The sequence below is a fragment of the Panthera tigris genome, chromosome D4, assembly GCF_018350195.1.
Source record: "Panthera tigris isolate Pti1 chromosome D4, P.tigris_Pti1_mat1.1, whole genome shotgun sequence".
Classification (NCBI taxonomy): Eukaryota; Metazoa; Chordata; class Mammalia; order Carnivora; family Felidae; genus Panthera; species Panthera tigris.
Genome location: NC_056672.1, coordinates 79,267,881 through 79,280,467, shown reverse-complemented (window position 1 = coordinate 79,280,467; position 12,587 = coordinate 79,267,881). Strand labels below are relative to the sequence as shown.

At 42.1% G+C, this 12,587-nt stretch overlaps 1 protein-coding gene across 1 annotated transcript in view; it reads left to right on the top strand.

The window, feature by feature from the left end:
• Positions 1-529: 529 nt before the first annotated feature.
• MEGF9 (multiple EGF like domains 9) overlaps positions 530-12,587 on the top strand; it is an 89,797-nt gene continuing 77,739 nt past the window's right edge. The window contains exon 1 of the mRNA XM_042964854.1: positions 530-1,287. Within this exon, the coding sequence (XP_042820788.1) occupies positions 690-1,287 (598 nt within the window). The 5' untranslated portion in view covers positions 530-689. The remainder of the gene's footprint in view (positions 1,288-12,587) is intronic.

Below are 12,587 nucleotides of genomic sequence, written 5' to 3'. Positions count from 1 at the left end.
TGGCACCGCAGACCTCGCGGGGTCGAGACCAGGCTTATCTCGGGCAGCACAAGCAATGCTGAGCTCTACGTCGTCGCTGCTGTCGCCCTCGCCCACGGCGGGGGTTCCAGCCCTGTCTCCACCCGAGCCCGGGTGCGTCGCCGGCGCCCCATTGTTCAAGAGGGCGGGGAAGCTCCCGAGAGCGGATTCCCCGCCCCGGGTCGCTCTCGCCGCCCAGTGGAGCAGACGACTTGGCCCGGCGTCTGCCGCGCGGGGCGCGTCCTTTGTCTGCTCCGCGGCGCCCGATGCCCGCGGCCCGCGCCCCGCTCCTTGGGCAGACAAAGCCGGGGCTGCCGCGAGCCCGAAGGGCTGGAGCGGGGCTCGTACCACCCTCCTCCCGCCTTAACTCCGCCCCCTCCCCTCGACGCCATCTGATTGGCCCGCGGGGCTACAAAGAGGCCGGGAAGCGGGTGTGTCACGTGGGCCAGCGTGACCGCCCATTGGCCGGGCGAGGCTGCCAATCGGAGAGGGCGGGCTGTCCGCGCTCGGCCCGGTCGCTCCCTCCGCGCTGGGGCCCGCCCGCGGGGCCGGCCGCCTGTCAGAGGGAGGTGGCGATGGTGCGCCCGGTGGCGGTGGCGGCTGCGGCGGCTTCCCTGGTCCGAGCGCAGGGAGGAGAAGATGACTGACCGACCGACTGAATGACTGAATGAATGAATGGAGGAGCCGAGCGCGCCATGAGGAGCCTGCCGAGCCTGGGCGCCGTCGCCCTGTTGTGCTGCGCCGCCGCCGCCGCCGCCGCCGCCGCCGCCGCCTCGACAACCCCGGCGGGGAATGTCACCGGTGGCGGCGGGGCCGCGGGGCAGGTGGACGCGTCGCCGGGCCCGGGGCTAGGGGGCGAGCCCAGTCGCCCTTTCTCTAAGGCGACGCCTCCCACGGCCCAGGCCCCGCGGACCGGAGCGCCGCGCACTACTGTCCACCGGCCACTGGCTGCGTCCTCCTCAGCCCAGTCCCCGGAGACCACCCCTCCTCGGGCGACGGCCGGACCCGCCGCGACCACCTTCCAGGCGCCGCTCAGCCCCTCGCCCACCGCCCCCCCGGCGGTGGACCGTACGCCGACCGCCCCTCGCGCGACCACCGGACCCGAGCCGACCACCCTCTCGACGAGCACTGGCCCGGCGCCGACCACCCCTGTAGCGACCACCATTCCGGCGCCCACCACTCCGCTCACCCCGACCCCCGTGCTCCCCGGCGGCAGCGGCGTCCCGCCCACCCCACCTGCCACCGAGGCGCCCTCTCCCCCTCCCCCAGGTGAGTCCCCGCGCCCCTCGCCGGCTGCACCCAGCCCCGCGGCTGCCCACCCGGCTCCCAGCCCCGGGGCCTCCAGGGTTGGGCTGGGTGCCCGCGATTGACCGTCCCTCGCCCCAAAGTTTCCCCAGATCTCGACTCCCGGAGGGGGGGAGGTCCGAGCTCCAGCTCGCCCGCCCCCCCCCCTCCCCAATCTGGAAAGTCTTTTGTCCCCCCCTGGGCTGTGCTTCCCAGGGAGGGGGGCGGCTGCGGTGCGGAAGGCATCGCATCTCCCTTCCAAACGGGGCTTCCTGGCCTCTGTCGGAGACCCCCGAATGGGCGCAAACTTTTGGGTTCGGTTCGCTCGCCCTGCCTCTCCGCCGGGGTTATTTCGGGAAGTTTGAAAGCCAGCACGGTACCTCCTTCAACCAACGGGTCGAAAACTGAGTGTAAGGGATTCCTTCCAGAGCTTCCGTTTCCTTGCTCATTTCTCCTTGTGTGTGTGTGTATATATATATATGTATGATGTGCATGTGGCAGGTGGAAGAGATACTAAGGATTTTGTTTACAACGGTAGGACAGACCACTCGAGGCCAAAAAAGAAGAAGAAGAAAAAAAAAAAAGGCAGTGTAATCCATGTGTTCCCTGCAAATGACTGGATTCAGTAGGTCATTTGGGACAGGTGTGCATCTAGGTTGAGCATGCCCATAAATTAGGTTAAATCCCTTCCTTGCACCATTTTTTCTTCCTCAATTACAAGGTCAATATGTTTGCACAAATACACGATTTAAACAGAGATGCCCATTGCCTCTCCCCCACCCCCCACCCCCACCCCCCGCCTGAAGTTAGAATGTTCAGTTTGGAAGATGCTGATAAAAGCCAGTATCTGTTTGAGTCCACAGAGAAAATAGGCTCTTCTTCCTGCTGGTTGAAGTCTCCAAGCAAAGTTAGAGACAACTCCTATTCTTGTCTCCTTTGAATCCGAAGTGGGCTGGGACTAAACAAATAAGACCTGCCTTGTCAAGACATTAGACAAGAGCTTCTGAATTCCTTTGCCTGAGTCAGGGTGGGGATTTGTCCAAACTATTTGCCAAGCTGTACTTACATTAATGGATCTCTGACCTAATTCTTAGGCTCAGCGATTTACTGTAGAGTCAGGTATGGACTTTGGACTATAAACGAATTTGTAGAGAATTTTCCCACATGATTACGAGTCTTAATACAGTCTTGAATTTTGGGTTGGAGCTTGGCATTGACATCCGTAGGAATGCAGATTATTCAACCATAAAAAGCTAAGTTTGCATCTCTTCTAGCTTGAAGGAGTATATGAACTGGCTGGATTTTGACTGTACCCTTTTTTGGCTTTGGTATAGAGAGATTGACATATTGCTGAGAGACAGGAAGCATAGTGGTTGCGAGTGTGGACTCTGGAGTCCATTCGCAGGTTTGAATCCTCGCTCTGCCCCTCATTAGCCGTGTAATCTTGGGCAGGTCATTTAACCTCTCTTCAACTGGGAAGTGAAGATAATAATCGTACCTACTTCATAGGATTGCTGTGACGATTAACTACGTTAATACATTTATGGTGCTTAGAACAGTTCCTGGTGCAGAGTAAGCACCATGTGTGTTAGTTAGCCTTATGATTACAATTTGTGTGTGTGTGTGTGTGTGTGTGTGTGTGTGTGTGTGTGATAGAAAGCAGTTGAGACCTAATAGTAATGTGGTGATTTGTTGTTGTTGTTGTTGTTGTTGTTGTTGTAGTAAAATATTATAGAAAAAGGATGAATTAGATGTTCCAGAGTTTGAAGCACCCATTTAGGTAGCATTTAGGTAGTTGCAAGATCACTTATTTTGAATGGTGTGTATAAGTTAAATAAGTCTGTGCATTCGATGTTATTTTACCTTTATTATTTTCATATCGTTATTTTTAAATCACAAAGTTAACCTTTAGTTCCAAACAATCCAAATCACCAGAAGTCTGCAAAGGAAAAAAGTGACAGTCACTCCTTTACTGTTTCCTATTTCCAGTCAGTCCCTAGAGGTTACTACTGTTAACAGTTTGATCTCTTTTCAGACATTTTTCTGGGCATTTTGGAGCATACATATACAGAAGGGTTTTTTTTTTTTTTCCCCATACACAGAGGGTTTTTAAAAATAGTTTTCAAAAACTCAAAATAATTCTACACATATTGTTTTGCAACTTGCTATATTCACTTAACTATGTATCATGGACTTTTTTTTCCCCCATGTCCATAGTTAAAGTCTACCTTATTCTTAACAGTTACATTTTTTGGCATAAGAATAATATAATTTTTTAAACTAATCTACTTATGTTCACTTAGGTTGTCTGGGATTCACTTTAAAAAGCACAGACAAGAACGTGTCCTTCCTTGTTAAGTCCATCATGTGCATTATTCTCCAACACTTCGGCTTTAGTTTCAAAGAATCCAATTTCAAAGGAAGTAAAGCCGGATTGATGAATATGTGCCATGTGCACTGTTCAAGGCTTGAGCAACTTCCATGGACTTACGTATACCTACGTCTCTAGTGGTCTTTGGGTGACAAAAGTTTTAGAAGGATGTCCAACTTCAGTAGCTCTTCTGGGTTTTTTTTTTTTTTTTCAGTGTTCTTTTTTTTTTTTTCTTCTGTGTTTTAAATTTAACATTGTTCATACTTTTTACATTGTTTGTGTCTTGTTCTCAGCAGCTGAACTGAGCTTTGCAGGCCTACCGACCGATAGGTAGTTTTTGGCTTTACAATCAAGTATGGCCTTTTTATCTGAGCATGGGTTCTAGTCTACTTCAAACAGGGCACACGTCTCTTTGACAGAGAGAAAAGTTCTCACTGATCTTGAGAGACCTAGTTTGGCTTGCAAAGTTGGATTCTCTGGCATTCGGGAAGATGGTTGGTTGTACTGGGTATTTTATTTTAACGTTCCTGTGAGGACTGAATGCTATTGATAATATATTATGTGATTAGATGGGTCTTCTAGCTGCTGTTTGATTTAATAAGAATTTCTTTCATAGGGGTCTGGCTGAGAGCTCTTGCCTGCCCCTCAATTAGGGCCCTCTTTTGTTTATAAGGACACTGATCTGCAAACTGAAACTAATTGCCCAGCAAACAGGCATTTTCCTCCCACAGACTTGGCAAAACATTTGGCTGATTGGTTGGCTGGGTAGGACATTCTGAGAAGGGTTAAGGGAGAGGCTGTGATGCCGGAGGATGGTAGTTATCAGCACTAAGAGACGGAGGTGGTGACAGACGTTTGATTTTTAAAATTATGGACCTTTAGGGCTAGATAGGAGTTTAGAAGCCACTGCCGCCTAGCATGGCTCTACATTTTAAAAACTTTTATTTTTATTTGTATTATTTTAGAGAGACAGTATGTGCGAGTGAGGAAGAGCGCAGAGGTGTGGAGAGAGAGAATCTCGAGCAGGCTCCGTGCGCAGCACAGAGCTGATGCAGAGCTCCGTCCCGCAACCGTGGGATCGCGACCTGAGCCAAAACCAAGAGTTGGAGGCTCAACTGCCTGAGTACATCTCAAGAAATACTTTTAAGAGTTAGCTGAAACATTGGTCTCTGTGGTCAACACCGGCTGGTTCTGGTTCTGCCCTGTGGGGCCGTGCGGGACAAGTTTGCTCTCTCGGTGCCATGATAGTTCTTCAGGGATTTGGGGACAGTGATCACGTTGTCTCTGGGTCTGGACTAAGTAACTTCAGCTCCCTCAACTGTTCTTTGTGTGACTTGGTTTCGGATTCCCTCACCATCTTGGTCACCCCTCTCCTGGACTTTTCCAGTCTTTCTGCGTCTCTCCCAAAGTGTGGAGCCCAGAGCCGAACATAATACTTCAGATGTGCTCTAACTAGCTTGCAGTGGAGAGGGCGGTTACTTCTTTACTTCTGGATGCTATGCTACTGTTGATGTAGTTAGTTCCTAATCACAGTAGCTTTTTTGGCAGCCACATTATGTTGTTGACTCATTGAGTCCATTAAGATACCTGAGCCTTCAAAAAAAAAAAACAAAAAACAAAAAACAAAAAACAAAAAACCACACACAAATACTAGTTGAGTGTCTCTTCATTCTGGACTTGGAAATTCTTATTACTTTCTAAGGTAGGAACTGAGACATTTGGCAAACATGTAGATTTATTGTGTTAGATTCAAGCCATCCTTTTAGATCCCAAGTCTGTCAGTGCGCCCCACCCAGTTTATTCACATTCACCTACAGGGTGTTCCAATAGACAGAGTCTAAGGACAAGTTAGAGCAGGCTGATTCTTACCTCATAGGGGAGAGTGAATTTATGGATGATAAAATAGTTTGGAAGGGAAGGAGTAATGATTTAGTTCTCAAGGGTCTCTTCTAGCTCTAAAGTTCTGTGATGATTTGGGATATGTGATTCAGGGCACATCAATGGCCCCCAAAGAGGCTTGCTTAATAATTTATTTATGCTCTAAGTTAAGAGAATAAGCTTTATTTAAGCAAGCCTTAGAATTTAGAGCTTGAAAATTCTGACCAGTATGACATGTAAATAAAGGATCATGAATGGATTTTGTTTGAAAGGAACATTTTGGGAATGCAGGGCCCTCCTAACTGTATAGGGAAATGGTTTCTTCAACTTAAGATGCTCTGCTGCTAGGTTAACAGCATTATTTGCTTGTGGTTATTTATGAAGATACCATTCATTTTAGGGACATACAAATTGTTCACGCTCCAAAGGTAATGTAGGTTCACTATCTTTTATCCAAAACTCGTGGTGCTGGATGTGTTTCAGAATTTAGATTTTTTTTTTTTTTTCTGAATTTTAGGACGTCAATAAATATACCCCAGTGAAGTCTAGGGCAGCCTCCTATAATCAAACATAAAGATATTTGCTGCAAAGTGCGTGTATATTTACAGTGAGTGGGATAAATAAAGATCGTAAAAAGCCTTGCATTTGTTCGGGCCAGGCATTGCTGCCAAATAAGTTACAGAAAAAATTTTGGTTTTTCGATCTTCTAGGATTTGGGATCAGGTTTGAGGACTTACGGGCCACTGTAACAGTAATTGCAAACACATACAGTCCACACTATATTCCAGACAGTGTTCTGAGTGCCTTACGTACATTAACTTACTTCACCTTCACAACAGTTAGGTACAATTGGGCTAGATACTATTATTATCCTCGTCTTATAGGTAAGGAAACTGGGGCTCACAGAGGCCTAGCTGTGGCAGAACCTAGATTCAAACTCAGTCATTCTGGTTCCAGAATCCATATTATTGGCATTTAAAGAGATGTTTACATAGAAGAGAAGGAAGCCATTTTGCTAAGAATTATTGGTCTTGGATACTAATCTGAAAAAATTTCTACTGTTCTACTGGCATCTACTCCCTTCACTCCATTGTATGCTGTTCACCTCTTTGAATTTTCTGTTTTACAACTGTTTACAATTGTGGTTTTAAAATGTAGTTCTTATTCTTTCTTTGATTATATTTTAATATGGTTTGTGATAGAGAAATTTATCTGTAGTCTTTTTAGGGCCAGGCCCAGGCCCAGGGACTTCTCAAATTTACTGTATCTTATTCCTGGTTTAAGTGCCTAGCTCTCTGTAGAAATTCCTCAGTCAGATTCATTTCTGGAATAGCATAGTTAAACTCTAAAACATTAGTTTCAAATCTTCTTTATTATGACCCCAGGAAGCCTTTTGGCTAGTTGAAAATTTACACATTGAAATAATCTAACTAGGTCTTTTTATCTTGATTTTTGAAAAAAGACCCATAAGCTTAAAGTGTGTTTTACTTTTCATCTCAGCATTTCTAAACATGTATATATTAACTTCCAGACATCCTGGCACCCTTATAAAAAGAATGGAAGAAAAGTATCACAGTACTGTTTTTACTGATGGGTAAATTATGGGTAGAGAGATTACTGCTCTAGGGCACTTAATAGATCAGAAGAGAATAGAAATATAAGATCTTGTTTAGCTGAAAGACAGTGTTAGATGATATTTTTAGTTATAAATAGCTTTAATTCATGCTTTTTGCCTTGATCTTGATTTTTATTTATTTACTGTAGATGTGATATAAAAATATTTATGACCAATGTTGAGGTTAGGTTACAGGCAACTGTGGTCACTTAGTCTCTTTTTAAGTATGCATTTTGGTTTATCTGTTTTTCACTGGAAACAGCTACCCAAACTACACTAGTAACTTTGAAGGGAGATTTTTAAAAATTGTGATAAAAAGATAATACTTGGACACCTACGTGTTTGGATCACAGTAAACGTTTATTCAAAATAATTATCCTTGTAGATATCTCTTTTAAGCACACTTGATAAATTTGTGTCAAAATAATCCTTCTGGTAATGCTACTGTTTCACAGATAAGTATTCTTGTCAAAAGAAATCTTTCCTATTACTTTTTATTCATTATGAAAAAAAAAAAACTTTCCTCTTTTCTCCTTGCTTATTTTTCATTTTGAATTCCTCTATATGTCCCTCTCACTCTTGTCTTTTATTCTTAGCCCCATCCATTCTTTCATGTTCTTTAAGGAATCAAATTATCCTCTCTATTTAACAATTTACCACTTTGTCCTCCTTCAGTGCCTCCTCAAAGCCCAATTCTTCCAAGAAGTCTTTCTGGAGGAACAAAAGATGTCCTTGAAGATGTCCTGGTAACAGGGTACACAGGGTTGAACACTTTGCACTCTGAACAAAACTTGACTGTCTTTCTCTGTGACTTTGACTTTTTTCATAAAGATTTGTTTTTAGTCTATTTAATTTAGGTTATTAAGCCCATTTGAGAAGAAAGTGTCATAATTCAGGACATGGTTTCATGGTATTAATTCTTTATGAAAAAAATGAGAGAAAAGTTTGTTTGTTTTCACTCCGGCCTCTTTTTTATTGCTCAGATTTTTCTCCCATTCTTTTTGTGGGGAACAATACAGAAAAAATTGTCATAACAGAAGTTATCTGCCTCAAAAAAAAAAAAATCAGGTACTTTGAATAAGTAGCAAATTTATTTTTCTATTATAAATAATATGAGTTGTGTTTGTTGGGTAGGTGGATTTGGGCCACATACCAATGTAAAAGGTTTAGTTTGGTTGAGAAACAAATGTTTGATCTTTTGAATGACAGAATTTCCTCTAGAAATCTAATTAGAGTTAATAGTGAACAGAGTGCTTCTAATAATTAACAAGTATGCAGTACGTCACAGTTACAAGGTACTTTTAGAGTCTCCAAGACTTTGGCATTCATATTTTGTTGGCTTCTGGGTATTATATGAGTGAATAAAGCCTTAACTTCTTTCCTCTGTTGGTACTTTTATTGGTGAATATTGACCAAACTTTTACAGGTTTTTGGATGGTTTCACATTTGATATTTTGTATTTCAAACTGTTGTCTTTTGGGTTTACTTTGTTGAATGTAAATCTTTTACTACCCTTAATTACAGAATGGAAAATGGCATTTGAAGAAGACGAATGCTTGCTTTATATTTTCTTTGCTAGGCATCCTGTGGGGCAGTTAAAGAAAGAGCCCACTAGTCACTAAAAGTAAATGTGATGGAGATGACCTCACAATATAGTTCACAGGTGAACTATAGAACTTGATTGGGAAGGCTCATGTAAATTTCAATTTTTTTCAGATTGATATATTATTCACTTTTTTTCTAGTGTCGAAATCTGTTTGGAAATATCTTAATATACTATTTCAGGCATATTGCCTCAAATCAGTGTATTAGTAGCAAAGAGACTTAATACCCTCACTTCTCATTTCCAGTCTAATATTTTACACTTTGGCTGGAACAGAATATTAACTGACATATTATTGTATGCCTAGTTACTTCTCAGGATTTTTTTTTCTTTTACATACATCATGTCATTTAATTCTTCAACAATGTAATAGTTAAATATTATTATCCTTACTTAACGGATGGCCAATACTGAGATCCAGAAAGGTAAAGTAGCTTGTTTGACCACATCCAGCTAATAAAGACCATGAGGTCAGGGACTTCTGTTTGTCTTGTTCACAATTATGGCCACAGTGTCCAGCCCAAAATAGATCCCCAATAAATATTGAATGATTGAATGAATGAAGAAGTTGTTGCTAGCTACACTATACTTGCAGTATATTCTTGAGGAAAATAATGTAATCTCATGGCCTTTTCTCTTAGTTTAGAAATTGATTTTTTGGGGGGAACCTGGGTGGTTCAGTTGATTAAGCGTCTGACTTCAGCTCAGGTCATGATCTTGCTGTTCCCGAGTTCAAGCCCTGCCTCAGGCTCTGTGCTGACAGCTCAGAGCCTGGAGCCTGTTTTGGATTCTGTGTCTCCCTCACTCTGTGCCCTTCTCCCACTTGTGCTCTTTTTCTCTCTCTCTCAAAAATAAACATTAAACAAATTAAAAAAAAAGAAAGAAATTAATTCTTGGGGCACCTGGGTGGCTCGGTTGCTTAAACGTCCGACTCTTGATTTTGGCTTAGTTCATGATCTCACATTTTGTGAGATTGAACTCTGCATCAGGCTCTGCACTGACAATGTGGAGCCCGCTTGGGATCCTCTCTCACTCTCTCTGTCCTCCCCTGCTCTCTCTCTCTCTCTCTCTCTCTCTCAAAATAAATAAATAAACTTAAAAAAAAGAAATGAATTTTTTTCCTTCTTTTACCATTCTTCACTCACAGGGATAGCATGAGAACTTACTTAGGACAAGCGGAGTTCTTTGAGATCTAGCAAATTACATCAATTACTGAGTTTTTGTTTCCTAACTTTGTTCCTTCTATTTATCTTAATAAAGGAAAAACAACAGTAGGCAAATGAACATCTGATAACTTTTGTAGAAAGAATAGCCACGTTGGGAAAGCTGAGCATTTGTCTGTAAGACAACGGACCCTGCGTTCTTTCTCAGTTCCCTCACCAGTTCTGTGATCTTGGGCAAGGAATTTCATCGGTAAAATGAGAGAGGTAGACTAGATTTGTGGTTTTTAAACTGTATTGTTCGGGAACCTGCGGTCCCTCAGATGTGTTTGGGAGCCAGGATAGGGACTGAGGAGACCAAGTGGGTCTACTTCTGGGCCCTCCTGCCAGTCCTCTCACCCTACATCACCACCCACTCCGCAGTCAGCTCCGCTCTCATTTGGTTTATATACTGGGTTTGTTCTTTCAGTAAAGATTTTTGAAACAGGCATTCTTCTAGTCTAAACTTTTATGATAAAGAAATTATGGTAATCTCTGAGCTATTATATGGCCATTAAAATGCTTACGTTACGTTTAGTAGCAATACACGTAGGAAGAGAGCAATATACAAAATGTGAAGTGGCTAAAGCTAAGTAATGGGATTATGGGTCATTTGAATCACCCTCTGTGTTTTTCTGAATTTTCCAAGTCTTTTTGTCAATCACTATATCCACTTCTAATTTTATAGTTATAAAAAATGAATAAAATGTGAAAGTGAGTAAAAAGCCGTGATAAGCTTGGTAAGCTTTTACTTATGTGAGATCAAGTCAGGTGATATTACCAGGGCTACTTTAATTTTTAATTCCTGACATTGACTCAGCAGTTTTGATCTGTAGCAGAGATATTTGCTTAGTCTCAGTGAGTCGTGGTTCTGAAGAAAATAGAATACAGAAGACAATCCCCAAGAAAGGAAACTATTCTTGAGGTCTGATGAATCTTAATCATAGGGTAGGATTGACCTATCTAAGATTTGGGACCTACAGGGGAGGTTTAGCTGAGATCTTAGCAGAGGCTGAAAACAGAACTGGTTCTTTATCCATATCATTCTGTTTGGGGGCTTTAAAACATGCACTTAAAATTAATTAAAGTAGTTTAGTGAAATATATCTTGTTTAAATTGTGCAGAATTTGAATCATGGTATTGCTCACAGCTTTTACCAATAGAAGAGCTTTGATTATTTCTTCCTTTAAAGATACAGAGCCCCCAAAATTTGGTTTCGGTCTGTCCATATGTTTTGCAATTAGATCAGATGGGATTGCTTTTATACTGGTAATATAACAGCTGTTCTATAGGATATCCTTGCCAGGGAGACAGCTAAGCTCTGAGGGAAGGGAAAATTTATTCAATTGGAAAAGGATTGTGTTCTGCCTAGTCATAGGAAGAATGATAAGAAGTATGAGTGTTTTTAACCTGGCTGGAAAATGTTACTTAGTAAATTTTGGACTCTTTAGATAACTGATTTTCGTAACTTTTGTTTCAGTCTTAGACACTTCCTAGAAACTGGCATATTACCAGGAATCTTATTAGGTTTTTATTATTTATTTTTAAAAATGGAGCGCTTTTACTTGAGGTATGTGAGCACAAACAGGAGATTAAGAGTAGCTCTGTTAATTTGAAGGAGAGCATCATATTCTCTAGTTCCTTTTAATTTTGGAAATGGTTTTTAAAGGTGTGATCCTTAAAAAATATTCTAGGGAAAGTTTAGATGCTGTCTCTGAAGGAAAGTGGATGAACTGAGTAGCTTTTAGGTTCTCTTTGTCCCATCTCTCATTTATAGGGATGTAATAATAGTTTGGGAAGCATTAATGGAAATAATAAGGAAAAGAAGGGATGCTTGGTATTTCAATGAGTTTATCCTGATTTATTTGTAGATGGAAGTTTGATTAGAGGAAGGTGTTAGACTTTTTTTCTGCTGTAGATTATAGTCCTTATAATCCTACAGTATGTTTTCACTTATTCATTCTATATGAATCGCATTAACAATATAGCCCCATGATCCATTGATGTTGTGTGGGTTAATGAATAGTTATAAAGTATACCAAAAACACAAAGCAATCTAGCTGTTAGGTATCGTTGGTGTATTGCCTGCAAACCTATCCTGTTGAACTGGTTTTAGTTTTTAAGTTAGTTTGTTGCTTTGACTTGTCCACAAAGGCAGGGCTGAATGGTTTAGCTAATCAGGAGAATAGCAGTTCAGAAGAACTAAATTCCAGTCGTCTTTCTATTCACTTTGTAGGTTCCTGAGCACATTTTTAAAAATGGCTCTGTGACTTAGTTTCTCTAACTATAAAATGAAGCCTGTTTCTTACTTTCAGTCTTCCAAGGTTTTTGAGAAGTCACACATACAGATTCTTGTGGGCTTTTCATAAATGCAGTGACTTTACAAATTCAAACTGTTTTCTGGTATTCTCTCCTGATTACATGGTTCATATTAGCTTATAATGTAATGTGAACAAGGTAGCTTTTGACTAAACACAATAAAGAAAATAACAGAGGTATTTACATGTGGCTTCTTTACACAAAATATATTTTTATACTATTTTGTAGTTAACATATTTGTGTAATTAATGGACTGTAGTGGTATTTTCCAAAGCTTGGGATGCTTCAGTATTATTTTTC